At 47.6% G+C, this 21,481-nt stretch overlaps 3 protein-coding genes and 1 pseudogene across 16 annotated transcripts in view; 1 reads left to right on the forward strand and 3 right to left on the reverse strand.

Moving 5' to 3' along the window:
• The window catches only part of NEIL1 (nei like DNA glycosylase 1), an 8,416-nt gene extending 6,328 nt beyond the window's left edge, over window positions 1-2,088 (reverse strand). For 2 of the 6 annotated variants that reach the window (XM_045586643.1, XM_036455192.2), the window contains exon 1: window positions 543-1,728. In XM_045586643.1, the coding sequence (XP_045442599.1) occupies window positions 543-976 (434 nt within the window). In that variant the 5' untranslated portion in view covers window positions 977-1,728. Of the gene's footprint in view, window positions 1-542 lie in introns of all 6 variants that reach the window. The other 4 variants (XR_004990931.2, XM_036455210.2, XM_036455226.2 and 1 more) reach the window with 4 other exon arrangements.
• A 3,159-nt stretch (window positions 2,089-5,247) lies between these two features.
• LOC118717260 lies at window positions 5,248-5,702 on the reverse strand (annotated as a pseudogene).
• Window positions 5,703-7,556: 1,854 nt separating this feature from the next.
• COMMD4 (COMM domain containing 4) overlaps window positions 7,557-21,481 on the reverse strand; it is a 59,539-nt gene continuing 45,614 nt past the window's right edge. The window contains exons 1-8 of one of the 9 annotated variants that reach the window (XM_045586674.1): window positions 12,182-12,326; window positions 9,451-9,522; window positions 9,134-9,256; window positions 8,989-9,028; window positions 8,591-8,710; window positions 8,395-8,475; window positions 7,891-8,067; window positions 7,557-7,801 (exon numbers count right to left, since the gene is read on the reverse strand). In XM_045586674.1, the coding sequence (XP_045442630.1) occupies window positions 7,761-7,801; window positions 7,891-8,067; window positions 8,395-8,475; window positions 8,591-8,710; window positions 8,989-9,028; window positions 9,134-9,256; window positions 9,451-9,522; window positions 12,182-12,184 (657 nt within the window). In that variant the 5' untranslated portion in view covers window positions 12,185-12,326 and the 3' untranslated portion in view covers window positions 7,557-7,760. Of the gene's footprint in view, window positions 7,802-7,890; window positions 8,068-8,394; window positions 8,476-8,590; window positions 8,711-8,988; window positions 9,029-9,133; window positions 9,257-9,436; window positions 9,527-11,722; window positions 11,748-12,102; window positions 12,327-21,481 lie in introns of those variants that run through there. The other 8 variants (XM_045586681.1, XM_045586690.1, XM_036455411.2 and 5 more) reach the window with 8 other exon arrangements.
• LOC118728674 (ribose-phosphate pyrophosphokinase 1) lies at window positions 12,355-13,878 on the forward strand. The gene has a single exon (XM_036455436.2). The coding sequence runs from the start codon at window positions 12,526-12,528 to the stop codon at window positions 13,480-13,482; it is 957 nt and encodes a 318-aa protein (XP_036311329.1). The 5' UTR covers window positions 12,355-12,525; the 3' UTR covers window positions 13,483-13,878.

Consider the following 21,481-nt stretch of genomic DNA (forward strand, 5'->3'; position numbering starts at 1 on the left):
CCCTTGATCTCTGCTGTACCCCTAACACCTATTGCAGGGCCTGGCACAAAACAGACTCATACCCATTTGCCTCTTTAGAGGAAGAGAAGTTGGCTGACACTGCCATCTTAAGTGACCTGCAGCACATCCCAGGTAGGGCTATTACCGCTTCTCAGGCAGAAGACAGTCAGTGAGAGCATGGGACACAGACCAGTGGGCAGACAATGTGGGAGACCACAAAACCTGACTCAGAAACCATGTCATTAGGCAGTTCCCTCCCCACCACCTTGAAACCCTTCCTTCCCGTTCAGCCTCCCTTCTTTGATGTTAAAATCCTCTACCTTTCCAAGGGCCTCCTGAGGGCACCACGAAGCACGGTGGGGCACTGATCCAGCCTCAGCCTCACAGTAACTGTCTGTGTCTTCAGGGCATGCCTACGTATTCACCTCACCCCTACCTCCTCCCATATCAGTTTTGGGTTTTCACATCTTTAGCTCAGGGAGCTGTCCCCAGGGAAATACACTGTGTTGGTCTCCAGAGGAAGGGACCTGCCCCTCACCTACCTGAACTGTTCATACTCCAGCAAGACGCATGGCCCACGGCCCGCTTGCCACTCGCCGCTGAGGTCCCAGTGGCCAAAGCGGCGGATGTCCACGAAGCAGAGGGTGAGTTGGGGACCAGGAGGAGCCGTGTAAAAGCGCAGATGGGCATGGGGTGGTAGTGCATTGCTAGGTGCCAGCTGGAAGGATCCAGACATGCCAAAGTGGAAGATGAGGGACAGTGGCTCCTGTGGGGGCTGGGCCCCAGGCAGGGGGCTCAGTGTCAACCGAAGCTCCTTGCCTCGGGCTGAGGCTGAGATGTGGTAGGCACTGCTCTCAAAGGGCACCTCGGGGTTGCGGCTGATGGGTGACTTCTCCACACGCCCACCGAACACCAGCCCTCTGCATGCCTTGTTCACAAACTGGCTGGCCAGATGCAGCTCAGGGCCCTCGGGCATTTTGTGGGGAAGGATGGCTGCAAGTTAGAACGGGAGCACCTTGTGAGGTAGGATTCACCAACCCCGATTTACAAAGGAGGGCTCTGCGAATCAGAGGGGATCATGGACAGCTGGGTTTGGCAGAAAATTCCGGCCTGGCCGCAGCCCTTGGCCCCAACTGAAAACGCTGGGAAAGCCCAGGGCACTGTAAGTTCTGGCTGAGAGAGATGACTGCCTTTGTTAACTCCCATGAACCCTCACTGCTTTTAGAGTGAAATCCAGATCCTTCCTGGGCCCATGTTGTCATTTCATTTCTCCCCAGGCTCCCCCTCGCTCACTTGCTCCAAGCACATTGCTCTTTCCACCCCCACTCCTTTTCCCCTGCTGTCCCTTCATCTCGGGACACTTGAGCCACCCTCCCCGATCTCCCTTCCAAAATAGCCTCTTAACCCCACACCCCACCAGACACGTTTTCTTTTCTTCATGGCACTCCCAAATCTGACATTGTCTGCCTCTACCTCCACTTTTTCTCCAGTGAAAGCTCAGTTTGTTCGCCCAACCGCTCAGAACCGACCTCATCTGTGGCCAAAGTCCCTGAGGGAATGAGCATGGCTGCACCTGGGAATTGGGAACTGGGAAAACTCACGTTCAGAGAGGCTCAGCTGGCAGTGAGGGCGAGTCAGGACGGGAGGAGGGGGTGCAGGTGTCTCCGCGTCTGTGCCTGGAAGTTCTCCCAGAGCTGCAGGCCAAAGGTCATTCTAAAACTGGACCCATCCTGCTCCGCATTCGGGCCCAGGGGAACCTTCCCCGCCTCCTCTCCCCACCCTCGGCCACCTGGCTGATAAGGGGAGCTTGCCGCTTGCCCTCCCCACCCCCACTTAGACACAGATGTGGTCGGGCAGAGGAGGCCTTGAGTCAGGGCAGATTCCTGTCCCCTCCCACGCCTTCACGCAGTCTGGGGTCTGGTACCCGAGAGGGTTCGCGGTGCTGGAAAAGATGAAGGTGAAGGTCCAGATTCCTAATCCCGCTGAAGGAGGGCACTGTATGCCCACTCCCCCACCCTCACCACTCACTCCCGCTGTCTATCCTCGGTACACCCTGGCTCCCTTCCTCCCCAAAGCCGCCAAATCCCTTCCTCTCTTCAGTCTGCGGTACACTCAGCTCCCCCAACCCCCCAAGCCGTCTCCCGCCGAGGTTACCTGCGCCCCCCGCCCCTCTCCGCCAACCTGCAGCCTTTAGCGGGTTGCAGTCGAGGGGCGGAGCCGTACTGGAGAGCACACCGACTGGTGGCTGCTCCAGCGCCCGCTGGGAAAGGCAGGGGCCAGGCCTTCAGGCTGGGCTGAGCTCCCAGAGCTGGAGGTCGAGGTGTAGGAAAGGCTTTGGGGCAGTCACCTGGCTGGGGGGATGGCGCCTGCCGGATCCGGGATCAGGTCTGAGGTCCTGCGTCGCAGCTGCCTATGGCTGGAGAAGTCACCAGGCTAGTGACAGGCCAGCACTCCCGGCCTGAAGCTGCATCCCTGGCCCAAAGCAGAGGCTCCTGCCAGATGTGCGCAGGGAGCACGCAGGTGCGCGACAGACGCAGGCCCTGGGGACCCAGTGCCAAACTAAGTATCAACGCACAGTCACACATAATTTATAAACAGAATCATTACCGCCTGTGGGTGAGAAATGCAGCCAAGCAACAAAAAACAGGCAAGAAAGCAGAACCCACGACAGATGGTTCTGTGGGGGTAGGGCCTCTGCAGTGACAGGCTGAGACCTCAGCAAAGAGGGATGGCACGTGCTAGGGGAGTCGGAGCCACCAACATGGCTGTGGGCAAAGAGCAGCAAGATGCTGCATGCGCCACATTGATTACAGGAAGAGGTGCACCCTACAAAGTGGTACTACCTTTATTGGCACCTTCAAGGTTTTCGACAAGCATATGAATTTGATCCAATATGATTGAGATGAATTCAGTAAGTCAAGCAGAAAGAGAAGTGAGTCCTCGTTCTGGAGCTGCTTCAAAGGGAGAACTTGGTCTCAATGACGGTAGAGAGACTTCCTCCCAAAGATACTGGCATTGCCCTAGTGCACTTGCTAAAGTATTGGGGCCCGGGGATTAATAGGGCTGCTGGTGTTCCCATGCCCAGGTCCCTGCGGGACATGTCAGGCCAGTCCGTGGGGCCATCCCAACTGCCAGTATTGTATGGGGCCCTAACCCAGTACAGACCTGGCCATGGGGTCCTTCCCCACCTATGGGCTGAGGGACACCCCTCCAGGCATGAGGCTTCTCCCTGGCCCCCCTAAGGGGACCCTCCTGGAATGCAGTCCCCTTTACTAGAGATGTGAGGACTTCTTTGGCCCCTGGCCACAGAGTTTTGGAAGTAGCTTCTCAGAGGCATGGGCCCAGTTCCCCAGGGCCATTATATATAAAAGACAACCTGCCAGATGAAGGGATGGGCAGTGCAAAGGCCTGCAGGAAGGAAAGCAATTCGCTCATTGAAAGAAGGCCTGTGTGGCTGAAGTGTAACGGAGAAGCTAGCAGGTGAGGACAGATACAGCAAGGTCAGGTCCGGTCTCAGGAGGCCTCGGTAAGGAGTTCGGATTTCTTCCTAAGTGTGCCTGACCAATAGTCACGGTCTGCACCCTTCATACTAGGACGTGCCTCTTCTCTCCGCCATCTATTAATTCATTTATTTTGGGAGTATTTTAAAGTAAATTAGACAAATTATGACATTTCATCCCTAATATTTCAACATGCATCTCTAAAAAGCCATTTCTTACAAAGCCACACTACATTTATCCAGTGATTATTAACTTTTTTCATCTCATGGCACACATTAACTACGAAAATTCTGTGTCACACCAAAAAATATTTTTCCAATCTGCCAAAAAAATATGTATAATTTTATTAATAGACACTGGACGGTTATTGTTGCATTGGCTGTTGTCATGTTTTTTTTTATTTCATATATTTTGGTTTTTTTTTACAGAGAGAAAGGGAGAGGGATAGAGAGTTAGAAACATCGATGAGAGAAACATTGATCAGCTGCCTCCTGCACACCCCCCACTGGGGATGTGCCCGCAACCAAAGTACATGCCCTTGACCAGAATCGAACCTGGGACCCTTCAGTCCGCAGGCCGACGCTCTATCCACTGAGCCAAACCGGTTTCGGCTGTTGTCATGTTTTAATTTAACAATCTAAAGGAAAAACTGTCAGTTCCCTGACTAAATAGCAGGAATTGCATGGTTTGGTTTGGTGTTGTTTTGAAATATATTTTTATTGAATTCAGAGAGGGAGAGAAAGAAACATTAATGATGAGAATCGTTGATCAGCTGCCTCCTGCAGGCCTCATACTGAGGGAGCAAGCCCAAAACCTAGGCATGTGCCTTTGATGGGGATCGAACCTGGGATCCTTGAGTTTGCAGGCTGATGCTCTACCCACTCAGCAAAACTGGCTAGGGCTGGAGTTGCATGTTTTAAAAATTCTTGCAGCACATCAGCATGCCTCGGCACACTGAAAATCTGTCTTTATCATCCCTAATAAAATTAACAGTAACTTCTGAACATAATCTAACACCTAGTCCATATTCAAATTTCTCTAATTGTTCCCAAAATGTCTTTTATAGTTATTTGTTCAAGGCAGAGTCCAACCAAGGATTATCTTTTTTGTTTTGTTTTTTAAGTTGATCTTAGTATCCGGAGACAAAGATTACCAATGACGACTATAGCTCAAGTCATCATGTTAGGTGTTGGGAAGGGAAATGTTTCCAATTAGCTGGTCAATGTTTCTGGCTCTCTATCCCTCTCCCTTCCTCTGTAAAAAAATCAATAAAATATATATTTAAAAATATTATTTTCAATTACAGTTGACATACTTTGAGTCTGGTTTCTTTCTCTTAGCATAATGCATGAGATTCACCCAGATTGTTATACTTAGTTCATTCCTTTTTAATGCTGAGCAGTATTCTATGTAGACATACCAATGTGTTTATCTGCTTACCAGCTGAGGAGCATTGGGTTATTTGAGGTGATTGTTGGAATTTTTTTTGTAAAAAAGAGCTTTACCTCATTGACTAGGGCTATATAGTTATCCTGAAATACGAAAAAGACAGGATAAATTTTAAATTCCTTTCCTTTAATGATCAATTTTCAGACTAAGAATTTGGTGCAATAACAACATCCAATGGTGACAAATTAGGATTGAGGGTGTGGTGTTTTTTTCCTTTGGGGGGTGCGGGGACTTTTAATGGACTCAGATTTTAATATTTTACAGTCAACGTTTTTATTTTTTTAAGGTTTCAAATGTATTTTCTCCATCCATGCCGTATTTTAATAGGCATACATTGCTTTCACTTGCCATCAATTATGAGTTGGTTTTGAAATAATTATCACACCAACTAATTACTAATCTCTCCATTCCTTTGGGGTGACTGCCAACAGGGTACAGGTTCCATTCTATTCCAATTTGTGTTGCTGTATAGGTCCATGTAGCAACACAAAAGGTGGCTCCACTAGCTAAAATAGCATTGCCATATTTGTCATGGAAATCAGGTGTCCTCTTCTGGTGAATCTGCCTTGACATTGTTTGCTGAATGCTTTGAACTGGGAGACGGCTTAGCGCGTTTTTGGCCAAGGAAACATCGCGAAGCTGAGGACTGCACTGCAGCAACTGCAGTGGCCGGTTTTTGGGACTTGGAGTCAAGTACCCTTGCGAAGAAATCTCTACAGTCAACATATTTAAATCCATTGCAGTTCATCTCTCTCCCTACCCCAATCCACCCCCATTATTGAAAGAGTATTTTATTAGGCATTGAGGCTATTCAAATATGGAACACAATTCTCATCCTTAAGAAACTCAGGCTGGGCCCTAACTGGTTTGGCTCAGTGGATAAAGTGTTGGCCTGCGGACTCAAGGGTCCCTGGTTCGATTCCAGTCAAGGGCATGTACCTTGGTTGTGGGCACATACCCAGTGGGGTGTATGCAGGAGGCAGCTGATGTTTTTCTCTCTTCGATGTTTCTAACTCTATATCCTTCTCCCTTCCTCTCTGTAAAAAAATCAATATATTAAAAAACAAACAGCCGAGACCAGTTTGGCTCAATGGATAGAGCGTCAGCTTGGGAACTGAAGGGTCCGGGTTCGATTCCAGTCAGGGCATGTACTATGGTTGTGGGCATATCCCCAGTAGGGGGTGTGCAAGAGGCAGCTGATCGATGATTCTTTCTCATCGATGTTTCTAACTCTCTCTCTCTCTCCCTTCCTCTCTGTACAAAATCAATAAAAATAAAAAATTAAAATTAAAAAATTAAAATAAAAGAAGCTATTAAAAAAACAAACAAACAAAAAAAAAAAACTTGGGCCAGTAAAAGAGTGAGTCAATAAAAAGTTACAACACATTGTTACTAATTAATATTTACTAATGCAATGAGAAGTGTCTGTGGAATTCTGTGATAACATAGAAGTCTACTGTATTTATATTTTTACTTTTCTCAAGATTCCTTCTTTACGCCGAAACCAGTTTGGCTCAATGGATAGAGCGTCGGCTTGGGGACTAAAAGGTCCCGGGTTCGATTCCGGTCAAGAGCATGTACCTTGGTTGTAGGCATATCTCCAGTAGGCAACATCTTTGTGAGGGTGTGGTGGTCAATTAGCATATTCATTTTTTAATAGACAGGATACCCAAAGATTTTAGTTGTTCTTAGTGGAGGAATCAGGAAAAGCACATCTACTCCATTATTCCAGAAGCACAAGTCAGGAAGAGAGTCAGTTCATATCCTTTGGATGCTTAAACTATACAGTCTGGATAGCTGGCTCTTTGACATGACTCATTATTCTTTACTTCCCAAGATGTTATAGGCTCACTTTGTACTCTCCCTCCCCCAAACCTGGAATCTGTCTTTTCTACCAGGAGCCCTGGTTGGTTTAAGCCAGTCCTGGGAGGCCATTTGTTTACTCTGCTCAGGCTGCTATAATAAAATGTCATAGATTGGGTGGCTTCAACAACAGAAATCTATTTCTAGTTCCATAATTTTTGGAAGTCAAAGATCAAGGACTGGTGAGACAGTTGTCTTCTTGCTGTGTTCTCATGAGGCCTTTCCTTGGCACATGGTTGTGCAGTGTCTCTTTCTTTTCTCATAAGGGCACTAAACAGGGCACATCATAAGGGTCCCACTGTCTTGACATTTTACCTCCCAAACACCCCACCTCCTAAAACCATCTCACTGGGAGTTAGGGCTCCAACATATGAATTGAGGGAGGGGGCAATTCGGTCCATAACCACGCTTGCCAATGAGTGGTTCAGGCATGGGCCCTTCTCTCTTTCTAATGAAGATAAGATGGCAATTAGACAAGAGTTCTCTACTTTCTCTACTTGAGCATCTGGCACAGGGGCCACCACTTGCTGCCAGCCTACGGACCAGACAACACAGAGAGGGTGGAGCCAAGAGCATCATAGGAACTAGATGCTCTGGGAACTAGAACCCCCGTTTCTCCCATCTACAGATTTTGGTCCCGTTTTGGTCCTCCATCTGCCTCACTCAGCAGTTGAAAAGAGGGGTTTGCCAATCACTTGGTCTCACAAAAACCTTTGTTCCGAACCTACAAAACCTATGCACACATTCCTTTACACTTCTGTTTATTCTTCCTGTTTGGAAAAGCCATCGAGTATCTTTCTGGGGGAGAGAAGACAATTTTGGAAAAGTTCTCTGGATTGCTGTGCTGAATTTTCAAGTAGGAACCTAGAAAGCCAGAGATCCAGGAGGCCAGGCTTCCAGGGTCCTGAAGAGAAGTTCGAAGGGCAGCAACTTCCACCAACACTCTCCTCAGCCCAGGGAGCTCATCAGGGCCTGGGCCTGCTTCAGTTCTGCCAGGGAAGAGGGATGCAGTTAGGCAGCTGTCAGGTGGGATCTGAGAGGGCCCCTGACCTCTCCAGGTACAGCTGAGCCTTCTTACCTGCCAGGAGGACCTGGAATTTGTCTGCCGAGAGGGATAGGGCAACAGGCTGGGCAGGGGCCTCCGGGGCAGTTGCCACCTCCAGCCGCAGGTGTACCACTGGCTCTTCCACAGGCTGTAGCAGGCTGGAGCTCATGATGTAGTCTACCCGCCAGCCCGTGCCTGCCAGCCTATTTACTGAGAGACAGGATGGGGCTCTCAGACTCATGGCAGGTGAGCCATGCAGCCCTCAGCCTAGCCCCTGGCTCAGCCTACAACCCTTCCGGTTGTATGGCTTTTGGGAAGCTCTTATTTCTTTGACCTCTGATCCACAGCATGTGCTCATAACTGGGAGCTCGATTATCCACAGATCTCAGAAGAAAGAAACCTGGCTAGAGTCAGAAGTCCTGGCTCTGTGATTGTGACATGTGACCATGAGTAAATCTTCTGAGAACAAGCACATCCCATGCTATATGTACCTTCTAGAATAGAAGGTACATATAGCATGGGTGACTCCACACTTACCACGCAGGCTGCAGGCCCGCAAGTACTCCTGCAGGGGGCTTTGCTTCTCTTCGTAACAGCGACATAGGCTGGCTGCGTGCTCTAGGGCAGAATGGAGGTGGCTGCTAGGGCTGCTCAGAGGGCAGTATTGGGCTCCTGGCCCAGGAAGGGCAGGGTGCATCTCATGGCAGCCCTTGGCCTGCCCAGGTCCTCATACCTTTAGGCAACCCCAGCTGCTGCAATTCACTGGACAAGGACTCGCCATCCACGCTGTGCTTGGCAGCACTGGAGAGGATGAAACTCAGTACTGCCACAGTGGCTTTCACATCGCCCAGCTCTGGGGAGACCCATGGGAGGTAGGAGGTGTCACTATAGCCCCAGCTACCTCCTTGTTGCCCCACTATCTTCAGCTCAGAGCCCCCAGGCCTCCTTGAGCCATGAGCTTTACTACTGCCGGCAGAGGACATTGGGGTAGACTGCCAATGGCTTCTCCTCAGGTTCCTCTGCTGAGGCAGCTGGGTCAGAGGGAACTGCTGGGAAAAGGGGTCTCTGCACCAGGCACCAGGCTGAGTAGCCAGAGTTGCCCGAAGCCCGTGGACTCAGTGGGGTACTCACCAAACCTGGCATCAGCAGTGAGTTTCTGGACCTTCTCGTACTGTGGGGAAAGGCGGCCTGTAAGGGTGCCAAGACCCCTGCTTGCCACCCCTTACCCCCAGCCGCCTGGATCTTGTTAAGGATGGGCAGGAGGCTGATCACCCACCTCCCTGGGTTTGTGCACCCTCAGGGTTGTGGGACAAGGGCTGGACCAGGCACTCACATCCATTCCCAGCCCCAGAAGCTCCTGCAGCACCTGACCGCACAGCAGCCTCAGCTTCACGGAGGACTGGAGGGAAGGCCCAACATCAGCCCGATGGCCCTCATCCCTCCATGCTGGGGCTGCTCACTAGGTCATTCATGTGAGCAGGCACACAGCATGCTAGGATGGGCTGAGAGCACTGAGGCCCACAACCTTAACTCCCAGGGTCCCATCCCCAATCCCTGTCACTCCAGCCCCCAAGATGACCCTATGCACTCAACAATCTTGGCAAGTGTGCTGATCTCCGCCAGGACCCAGTCAGGACAGTCCAGATCACCACAGAACCGGAACCTCTGCAAGGGAGTAAGACAAGTGGTCAGGCTGGAGGGAGTGAGGTGTGGCCAGGTGTCTTTCACACTACTGTTCTTCAGGGAGCCACTGGATCTCCCCGATTATCAGGCTGTGAGAGAGCCCCTCCCTGACCCACCCTGCCACAAACTTTGTTCTGATGCCTATTCCAGGCATTCATCTGTCCAACAAACATTGACTGGGTGCCTCCTCTGTGGTAGATCCCACAGAACAAAATAAAGTCCCTGGCCTCACAGCAGTGACCTCTCTCACTTCCTTTTCCTCCCTGGCTCCAGCCACAATGTCTCCCTCCTGTTCCTGTTACACCAGGCACTCCCACCATTGTCCTTATGGTCTGCTTGCGCTCTCATTTCATTCAGATCTCTGCTCATATGACACCTCTTCTGATGGCCCTTTTCTGAACATACTTTCTAAAACAGGAAATTTCAGGGGCCAGTGGATGTGTTCATTAGCTTGATCCTGAAAACATTTTCATGAGCCATAATGTCAAAAAATACTGAACTGTATATTTACACGTGCTGTTCTCAATAAAGCTGTTAAAAAATAAAAATCACTCTTTTCTATCATGCTCTAGCTCCTTATACTTCTTGCTTGATCACCACAGCATATATCACATTTTGTTATTTATCCACTCCTATGTTAGAATGCAAACCCACCCTGTCAATCATGTTTTGCCAGTATCCTCTATTTCCCTGATCAGCTGTCCTTATTGCCTGGCAAAGTTCTTTTTCTTTTTTTTTTTTTTTCTTTCTTTTTTTAAATTATTTTTTACTGAGAGGGAGAGTTAGAAACATCAATGAGAGTCATCGATCAGCTGCCTCTTGCACATCCCCTACTGGGGATGTACTTGCAACTAAGGTACAAGCCTTTGACCGGAATCGAACCCGGGACCCTTCAGTCTACAGGTCACCGCTCTATCCACTAAGTCAAACCGGTTTCGGCAAGAGAAACATCAATCAGCTGCCTCCCACACCCCCCCACTGGAGATGTGCCTGCAACCAAGGTACATGCCCTTGACTGGAATCGAACCTGGGACCCTTCAGTCCACAGGCCGACGGTCTATCCACTGGGCCAAACCGGTTTTGGCCCGCCTGGCAAAGTTCTAATCCATAGCAATATACATGTCCACGTCTCTACCGAGATGGAAACAAACCCCACACTCTAATGCTTTTCCCACTGAAACCTGCTTCCCCTACTGAGTTTCCCACTCCACTGAGCACAACCACCTGGGAACCAATCCCCAACACCTCCCTCTCATTTTTCCTCACACACTTAATCCCAGAGCCCTGCTAACTCCCCCGCCGCTTCTATCTCCACTTTCCACCCTAATTCACCACCATCTCCTGAGGGTCTTGCTGCTCCAGCCTGGGCTCTCTGCTCCCTCCACAAAGTGACCAAAAGGATCTTCCTAACTTGCCAGTGCCTTCTTCTTAAAGTCCAAACGTGGCTCTTAAAACCCAGCAAGCGTTGGCCTTTGCTTGCCTGTCCAGTCTCATCTTTCACTAACCTTCGGTCTATACCCCAGTTGGGGTAATGCATTCATTTCTAGGGAGCCAAGCTCTCTACCCCCTGAGGTCAGTGAATGTGCTGGTCCCTGTCTGAAGATACAGGCCTCACCCCATGACTCCTAAGCCCCGGTACACAAACTGCACTGCAAGGAGCCAGCTTTCTTCCCTTCCTCCAGGCCCGCAGACTCTTTCCCATCACTATATTCAAAGTACAGTAAAGGTCTCTTCCCCTCAGGTCTTAACTATGACTGCCAAATGAAGCTTCTAATTTTGCCCTTCCTTTCTGCAGCTGAAGTCTCAGTGAGCAGCACAGAGCCTGGGATAGAGTAAGCACTCAACATCTGTTGAAGGAATGAAGGGATGGGTTGGGAAATCCCAACCCAAACTCCTACCGGGCTCTGGGAGGGTGAGAGAGGAAGAATTAAGAATTTGACTGAGCCTAATTTCTTTTGTCGTGGTTAATCCTCACCTAAGATATTTTTCATCGATTTTTAGAGAGAATGGAGGGAGGAAGGAGGAGGAAAAGGGGGAAGGGGAGGGGGGAGGGGAGAGGAGAGAGGAAGAGGAGGGAAAAGAGGAAAGAGGAGAAGGGGAGAGAGAGAAACATGGATGTGCGAGGGACACATCCCTGGTCGCCTGCCTAGACCAAGGCCGGTGGAGCCTACAACCCAGGTACCTTGGCCAGAATCGAAACTGATCCAGGCCCACACGCTCTGTCCACTGGGCCAAACCGGCTAGAGCTAGACTGAGCCTAATTCTAAGTAAGCTCTGCGCAAAGTCCTTGGACAGTTGGGTGAAGCGGGCAACTTTGGGAGGCCCTGCTGGAGCCCGGAAAGGCCTGGAAGGCCTGCCTCTCCGCAGCAGCCCCTCCCCTCAGGCTTGCCTTCCTTTTCGTCCAGGAAGCGCCCGGGCCTCCCCCCCGCTAGCCTGTCCTGCCCGCCGGGCGGTGGAGTCGGCGGCGGGAGCTTTTCTCTCAACTCTTCGCCGGCACCACTGCGCCCACGGGTTTGCCGCGGAGCCAGCGCGGCCGCCCGGCCCCCTCTGGCCGCGCCTCACCCTTCCGAAGGGGCAGCGGCGAACCCTGGGGGACCCTGCCCTGCCCGCCAGCACCGCCGGCCGCTCCCCTTTTCCTCACCATCGCGCCGGGCAACCCGCCGGGACTTTCTCCTTCCGGTGGCTCGGGGTCAGAGGGCGCGGCGGTCACGTGACGCGGGGCGGGGCCTCCTCGGACGGGGCGGGGCGGGTCGCCCGCCGGGAGCCGCCGCCGGGCTGCAAGCCGGCACCTCCCCGGAAGCCCTCCGGCTGGCGGCGGGCACCCCCTCCCCCTTCGCGGGAGCGCTCCGAGCGGGAGAAGACGGGGAGCGGCGCGCCCGGCGGGAGCGTAAGATGGCGGCGTAGCCGGAAGCTTTGGCTGCTCTGGTTCCGGACCTGGAGCCGCAGAGATCGCTGAGCAAAGAGCGCCCGGGGTAGTTGGCCAAGATGCCGAATATCAAAATCTTCAGCGGCAGCTCCCACCAGGACTTGTCCCAGAAAATTGCCGACCGCCTGGGCCTGGAGCTAGGCAAGGTGGTGAGTAAGAAATTCAGCAACCAGGAGACCTGTGTTGAAATCGGCGAAAGCGTCCGCGGAGAGGACGTCTACATCGTCCAGAGTGGCTGCGGTGCGGTTAATGACAACCTAATGGAGCTTCTGATCATGATGAACGCCTGTAAGATTGCCTCCGCCAGCCGGGTCACCGCAGTCATCCCGTGCTTCCCGTACGCCCGGCAGGACAAGAAGGATAAGAGCCGGGCTCCCATCTCAGCCAAGCTGGTTGCGAATATGCTCTCCGTTGCAGGTGCAGATCATATTATTACCATGGACCTTCATGCTTCTCAAATTCAGGGCTTTTTTGATATCCCTGTGGACAATTTGTACGCAGAACCAGCTGTCCTGAAGTGGATAAGGGAGAATATACCTGAGTGGAGAAACTGCACTATTGTCTCACCCGATGCGGGGGGAGCTAAGAGAGTTACCTCCATTGCAGACCGTTTGAATGTTGACTTTGCCTTGATTCACAAAGAACGGAAGAAGGCCAACGAAGTGGACCGCATGGTGCTGGTAGGAGACGTGAAGGACCGGGTGGCCATTCTGGTGGATGACATGGCTGACACTTGTGGCACGATCTGCCATGCAGCCGACAAACTTCTTGCAGCTGGAGCCACCAGAGTTTATGCTATCCTGACTCACGGGATCTTTTCTGGCCCTGCCATTTCCCGCATTAACAATGCATGCTTTGAAGCAGTGGTGGTCACCAATACCATCCCTCAGGAGGATAAGATGAAGCATTGCTCTAAAATACAGGTGATCGACATCTCCATGATTCTTGCAGAAGCCATCAGGAGAACTCACAATGGGGAATCTGTTTCCTACCTCTTCAGCCATGTCCCTTTATAATACAATAGAATAACTTCTGAGGCTTTTAAAAAATAAAGTGAACCCCTTCCCTTGTTTTCCCTTGGTGTTTGATGGAAAATTCAGCAGAAGCCCCAGCTTGCTCCAGTAGCTTTCTACATCCCATTCCAGGTATATTAACTTTTCTCCAAAACTAGGGAAAAACAGATTGAGATTACTTAAATTTCCTACCTACATTGTCTCGTTCTGGCTTCTTTGATTTTGTGGGCCTTGCAGCTTTATAACTCGGCTTCTGCAAGACTTCAGACTTCGAAGGGTGTTGTGTGGGGGTGTTTGAATGTGTTTGGGGGAGCTCTGACTGCTTTTTATGTGAATGCTTCTGGGATCCCTAGGTTCAGAACTACTAGCAACAGATCCAAAACACCCCAAAAACAACAACAAAAAGAACAAAGCCAAACTAACTCTCAACCCTCCTTAACATGTGACAAGTTCCCCGAGGTCTGTACTAAATAAGAGCCCTAAGCAGCCCAGACTCCAGCTCTGGTTCCTGTAAGGCAGGCAGCTCTGGGGTAGGGCCTGAGGGAAGGCAGCACACAGTGCAGCAGATGCTTCTTGGGAGGAAAAAAGCCTGATCCTTCACCCTCTGCTAGGAGACTGTCTCTTAGTCTCTTTTGTACCTGTTCCTTCTGCACTTGGTTTGACCTTCAACCATCTTGACCTTTTCCTGGTTAAACACCTTTTTCGGCCCAAATAATCATTGTACCAGTCTTCTGGAAAGCAAATCTCACTTTTTCCTGTGTATTCTTTAACATTTATATGAGATCATTTAGCTGTAGCTTAATCTTAGCCCACTGTCACTGTGGTAGAAGGTTCTAGGTGGTTTTATACTACTTTTTTATTAAGTATTTAATTTTCTCTTTTTTTAATTAAATAAATCTTTATGGCTCAGATTATTACAATTGTTTCTCCTTAAGTATTTAATTTTCATCTTATTTCCTTGGATCTGTATGGCCTCTCAAATGACCTGAGGTTTCTGTTAAAAAGATTGATGATGTTACTAGCTCTTGTAAAGGAAAGTAATAAAGTATCTGTGTGTTAGAGAGAGAGAGAGAGAGAGAGAGAGAGAGAGAGAGAGAGAGAGAGAGAGGGAGAGAAGGAGAAGAAAATATTGCCCTAACTGTTTTGGCTCAGTGGATAGAGCGTCGGCCTACAGTCTGAAGGGTCCCAGGTTTGATTCCGGTCAAGGGCATGGATTGTGGGCACATCCCCAGTAGAGGATGTGTAGGAGGCAGCTGATGGATGTTTCTCTCTCCTCGATGTTTCTAACTCTCTAGGAGGCAGCTGATGGATGTTTCTCTCTCCTCGATGTTTCTAACTCTCTATCCCTCTCACTTCCTCTCTGTAAGAAAAACAATAAAATATATTTTTTAAAAAGAAAAGAAAATAGGGAGTGGAAGCCATTTAATTTGTTTAAGTTAAGGCATCAGGCGCTCGGGAACCAGGTCTGGAACTTAATGTAATTCTCTTAGGAGGGGCCTCGGGTTATTTCCATGTTCTCTATGGGTAAGCAAGGCTCTTATACAGTAATTGTAGGCTGTGGTGAAAGCCATATTTTATTTTATTTATTTATTTTTAATGTGTATTCCCAACACATATTTATTAACAACAAAGTAATTCAGATACTGTCCTCATAAAATAAAAAATATACACGAATTAAAATGAAAGCAATTCTTAATGTTTATAAGTTGATTATTTCCTTATATTTAGCATATATGATGTTTTTCCTTCTAATGTTTCTGACAGCAAATTACTACTAATATCTGTATCCAAATAATTGGACATTTTGGGTGCTTTGAAGAATAATTGTCACCTTCTTTACTAATAACTGAATTATTTTCCCTCTAGAGCCAGTGTCATTTTTTTTCTTTAAAAATTTTTATTTTTATTTTTTTTATAAGTTATTATCTGTGTACATATTTTACCATTGCTCTCCCTCCCCCCATACATACCCTCCCTTCCCAGAGTTTTGTGTCCATTGGTTGTACTTATATGCATGTATACAAGCCCTTTCGTTTATCTCTTATCTCCCCCAGGTCTCCCTCCCCTCCCTGCTGTAATTTGACAGTCTGCTTGTTGCTTTACTGTCTCTATATCTATCTTTTAGTTCATCAGTTTATAATGTTCTTTATTATCCATAAATGAGTGAGGTCATGTGGTGTTTCTCTTTCATTGACTGGCTTATTTCACTCAGCATGATTTTCTCCAATTCCATCCAGGTTGCTGCAAATGATGAGAATTCCTTCTTTTTTATGGCAGCATAGTATTCCATTGTGTAGATGTACCATTGTTTTTTTTATCCAATCATCTGTTGATGGGCATCTAGGCTGTTTCCAAATCCTAGCAGGTTGTGCTGCTATGAACATAGGGGTATATATATCCTTTCTGATTGGTGTTTCTAGTTTCTTGGGATATAATCCTAGGAGTGGGATTACTGGATCAAATGGGAGTTCCATTTTCAGTTTTTTGAGGAAACTCCACACTGTTCTCCACAGTGGTTGCACCAGTCTGTATTCCCACCAGCAGTTTTCTCCGCAACCTCGCCAACACTTGTCGTTTGTTGATTTGTTGATGTTGGCCATTCTGACAGGTGTGAGATGGTACTGCATTGTTGTTTTGATTTGCATCTCTCGGTTAATTAGTGACTTTGAACATGTTTTCGTGTGCCTCTTGGCCTCCCTTCTATCTTCTTTTGAAAATATTTTATTTATCTAGATCCATTGCCCATTTTTTATTTTATTTTATTTTTAAATATATTTTATTGAATTTTCACAGAGAGGAAGAGAGAGGGATAGAGAGTTAGAAACATCTATGAGAAAGAATCATCGATCAGCTGCCTCTTGCACACCCCTTACTGGGGATGCGCCCGCAACCAAGGTACATACTCTTGACCGGAATCGAACCCTTTCAGTCTGCAGGCCGATGCTCTATCCACTGAGCCAAACCGGTCCCGGCCATTGCCCATTTTTTAATTGGATCATTCGTTTTCCTTTTATTTAGTTGTATAAGCTGTCTGTAGATGTTGGAGATTAAATCTTTATCAGTGATAACATTTGCAAATATGTTCTCCCATACAGTGGGCTTTCTTGTTGTTTTGTTGATGGTTTCTTTTGCTGTAAAAAAGGTTTTTTATTTTGATGTAGTCCCATTTGTTTATTTTCTCTTTAGCTTCCATTGCCCTAGGGGCAGTATCAGTGAAGAAGTTCTTTTGGCATATGTCTGAGATTTTGCTGCCTGTGGATGCCTCTAGTATTTTTATGGTTTCCCGTCTTATGTTTAAGTCCTGTATCCATTTTGAGTTGATTTTTGTGTATGGTGTAAGTTGGTGAACTAGTTTCATTTTTTTGCATGTATCTGTCCAATTTTCCCAACACCATTTATTGAAGAGACTGTCTTGACTTCATTGTATGTTCATGCCTCCTTTGTCAAATATTAATTGAGCATAGTGATTTGGGTTGATATCTGGGTTCTCGATTCTATTCCACTGATCTGTATGTCTGTTCTTGTGCCAGTACCAGACTGTTTTGAGAACAGTGGCTTTGTAATACAGGAAAGCCATATTTTAAAAACATTATTACAATATGATACACATACAGAAAATTGAACAGAAATACAAAGCTTAATTGAATTTTCATAAACTGTACACCCCATGCCCTGACACGCATATAAGAAAACAACATTATCAGGACCCTGGGTATCTCCTTAAATGCCTGTGTATTTTCTTTCATTCTGATGAACCTCCTAGGAAAGAGGGCGGTAACAAATAACAAGTTCAGTGTTAGGGTCGCTGAAAGAGGAATGCTTGAGGCCAGAAGAGATAGAGAATTATGAATTTATTAGGTCATCTGGAAACCCAGATGGGCTGAGCCCCAAAATGGCGCCAGCACACAAAGAAGGGGAATCAGAGGTTTTTAAAGGACTCTAGGTGGTTTTTTTCTGGGCTGAAGAGACTGTCTTAACTCCACTGTATGCTCTTGCCTCTTATGTCAAATATTAATTGAGCATAATGGCTTGGGTTGATTTCTGGGGTCTCTGTTCCATTCCATTAATCTGTATGCCTGTTCTTGTGCCAGTACCAGGCTGTTGTGATTATGGTGGCTTTGTTATATAGCTTGATGTCTAGTATTGTGATCCCTCCAATTTTGTTCTTTTTCAAGATTGCTGTGGCATTTTGGGATCTTTTTTGGTTCCATATAAATTTTTGGAGCATTTGTTCTAAACCTGTGAAATATGTTGTTGGTATTTTAATAGGGGTTACATTGAATCTATAAATTGCTTTGGGCAGTATGGACATTTTAATGATGTTGATTCTACCAATCCATGAACACGGTATATTTTCCCACTTGTTTATAACTTCCTCTTTCTCTTTTTTCAGAGTCCTTTATTTTCCAAGTACAGGTTTTATGCCTCCTTGGTTAAGTTTATTCCTAAGTATCTTTAATTTTTTTAGTTGCAATGGTAAATGGGATTGTTTAGTTTTTCTTCGTGAGAATTCATCATTGGTGTATAAAAATGCCATCAATTTCTGGGTGTTAATTTTGTATCTGCTATATTGCCAAATTAATTTATTAGATCTAGTAGTTTTATGATGGAATTTTTAGGGTTTTCTGTGTACAGTATCAACTCATCTGTGAATAATGAGAGTTTTACTTTTTCCTTTCCAGTTTGGATGCCTTTATTTCTTCTTATCCGATCGCTGTGGCTGGGGCTTCCAGTGCTATGTTGAATAAGAGTGGTGAAAGTGGACATCCTTGTCTTGTTCCTGTTCTTGGGTGAAATGGTTTTCATTTTTGCCCATTGAGTATGATGTTCACTGTAAGTTTGTCATATATGGCCTTTATCCTGTTGAGATATAATCTTTCTATTCCTACTTTGCTAAGAGTTTTAATAGCCGAAACTGGTTTGGCTCAGTGGATAGAGTGTCAGCCTGCAGACTAAAAGGTCCCAGGTTCGATTCCGGTCTAAGGCATGTACCTTGGTTGCGTGCACATCCCCAGTGCGGGGTGTGCAAGGGGCAGCTGATCGATGATTCTCTCCCATCGATGTTTCTAACTCTCTATCCCTCTCTCTTCCTCTCTGTAAAAAATCAATAAAATATATTTTTAAAAAAAGTTTTAATAAAAAATGGGTGTTGGATTTTGTCGAACGCTTTTTCTGGGTCCATTGATATGATCATGTAATTTTTATCTTTTGTTTATGTGATGCATCACATTTATTATTTGCAAATATTGTACCATCTTTGCATCCCTAGGATAAATTCCACTTGTTAATGGTGTATGATGTTTTTAATATATTGCTGGGTCTGATTTTTTAATATTTTTTAATATATTTTTTTATTTTTTTACAGAGAGGAAGTGAGAGGGTTAGAGAGATAGAAACATTGATGAGAGATAAGCATTGATCAGCTGCTTCCTGCACACCCCGTACTGGAGATGTGCCTGCAACCAAGGTATATGCCCTTGACCGGAATCGAACCTGGAACCATTCAGTCCGCAGGCTGACACTTTATCCACAGTGCCAAACCAGTTTGGGCTGATTTGCTATTTTGTTGACGATTTTAGCATCTATGTTCTACAAGGATATTGGCCTGTAGTTCTCTTTTTTTGTAGTGTCTTTATCTGGTTTTGGAATTAAGATAATGCTGGCCTCATAAAAAGAGCTTGAAAGTGTTCCTTTTTCTTAGATTTTTTAAAATTTAATAAATCTTTATTGTTCAGATTATTACAGTTATTCCTCTTTTAACTCCCATAGTTCCCCTTAACCTGGTTCCCATCCACCTTCTTTCCTTACCTCCTTCCCATTCTCCTCATCCATAGGTGTACAATTTTTGTTCCGTCTCTTCCCGTACCCCCACACTCTTTTTTGTTGTTGTTGTTGTTTTAAATATATTTTATTGATTTTTTACAGAGAGGAAGGGAGAGAGATAGAGAGCTAGAAACGTCGATGAGAGAGAAGCATTGACCAGCTGCCTCTTGCACACCCCCCACCGGGGATACGCCCACAACCAACGTACATGCCCCTGACTGGAATCGAACCTGGGACCCTTCAGTCCGCAGACCGACGCTCTACCACTGAGCCAAACCGGTTTCAGCCCCCCACACTCTACCCTGAGAGTTGTCAGTCTACTCCCTTTTTATGTTCCTGATTTTATTATATTCACCAGTCCATTCTGTTCTTCAGATTTTTTATTCACTTGATTTTTAGATTCACATGTTGGTATGTATTTATGTCTTTTTGTTGTTCATAGTTTTTACCTTTACCTTTTTCTTCTTCTTTTTTTTTTTATATATATTTTATTGATTTTGTACAGAGAGGAAGGGAGAGAAATACAGAGTTAGAAACATCGATGAGAGAGAGTCATCGATCAGCTGCCTCTTGCACACCCCCTACCGGGGATATGCCCGCAACCAAGGTACATGCCCTTGACCGGAATCGAACCCGGGACCTTTCAGTCCCCAAGCCGATGCTCTATCCACTGAGCTAAACCAGTCCCGGCACCTTTTTCTTCTATTTTCTCTTCTTAAAGAATACCATTCAGCATTTTATTTATTTATTTATTTATTTATTTATTTATTTATTATATATTTTTTAAATCAATCTTTATTGTTCATATTATTACAAAGGTTCCTCATTTCTTCCCCCCTCCACCAGGGTCCCACCCTCTGCCTCCTTTCCCTCCCCCATTGTCCTCATCCATAGGTGCACAGTTTATGTTCAGTCTCTTCCTCCCTCCCTTTCCCCTATAGTAAATCCCTTTTCAGATAGTAAATCAGTTACTTAGCATTTTCTCATATCAATAATACCTCCACATGCCCAAAGATACACTTCACACAAAAGACACTTCCAAATAGGTCAACCAACCTCACCCAGGCCCCGCACAAGGCACTCACAGATCAACACCCCAGCGCTATACTAACTCAACACATCCAGATCTAAGCCTTCATCACTTGATTCAGCAGACCCTCAAGTTCGCGCAAAAGTTTCCAGCCATGTCTGAGAGGAAGCCTTGGGGCGGGGGCAGGCGAGGAGTGAGCTGTTCCGGGCCTGGCTGCTCCGGACCTGGCCTCTGTTGCTCTGGTCCGTTCCACAACCAGCTGCTCCGGGTCTGGCCACTGCCACTCCTGACCTGGTTGCTCCAGGCTTGGCTGCTGTTGCTCCGGGCCTGGACACACCCGACCCGGCTGCTCCGGGCCTGGCCGCTCCCAGCCTGGCAGCTGCTGCTCTGGGCCTGGCCGCTCCCAGCCTGGCAGCCGCTGCTCTGGGCCTGGCCACACCCGACCCGGCTGCTCTGGGCCCAGCTGCTCCGGGCCCGGCTGCTCCAGGCCTGATTGCTCCCAGCCTGGCAGCTGCTGCTCCGGGCCTGGCTGCACCCGACCCGGCTGCTCCAGGCCTGGCCGCTCCCAGCCTGGCAGCCGCTGCTCCAGGCCTGGCTGCACCCAACCCGGATGCCCCGGTCCGGCCACTCCGAGCCTGGCCGCTCCTGGCCTGGATGCTTCGGGCTTGGCTACTGCTGTTCTGGGCCTGGCTGCTCCCGACCCGCCTGCTCTGGACCCGGCTTCTCCGGTCCCGGCCACTCCAGGTCTGGGTGTTCCTGGACTGGCCACTCTGGGCTTGGCCGCCTCCGTCTCAGGCCTGGCTGCCACTGCTCCAGGTCTGGTTGCTCCAGTTCTGGCTGTTGCTGCTCCAGGCCCGGCTGCCACTGCCTTGTGCCTGGCCATTCTAGGCCTGGCTGCCACAGTCCCAACATTCTGTCCTTTTTTTTTATTTATTATTTTTTATTTTAAAAACACATTTATGTTGCAATGTTGGCTGCTGAGTTGAGTTCTGACTTAGTCTTTGATTTTTCAAGATCTTCTTTGTGTTCTTTCTTAAGTAATTTTACTATCTTTTGCTCTCCCTTGATTTCTTCACATTGAGAACTTCTTCGGTTTTTTCCTCCTTGGCCTGTGGCACCCCTTTGTTCTCCGCGGGCTCCTGCGCTGCT

The sequence above is a fragment of the Pipistrellus kuhlii genome, unplaced genomic scaffold (genome assembly GCF_014108245.1).
Source record: "Pipistrellus kuhlii isolate mPipKuh1 unplaced genomic scaffold, mPipKuh1.p scaffold_m20_p_1, whole genome shotgun sequence".
NCBI lineage: Eukaryota > Metazoa > Chordata > Mammalia > Chiroptera > Vespertilionidae > Pipistrellus > Pipistrellus kuhlii.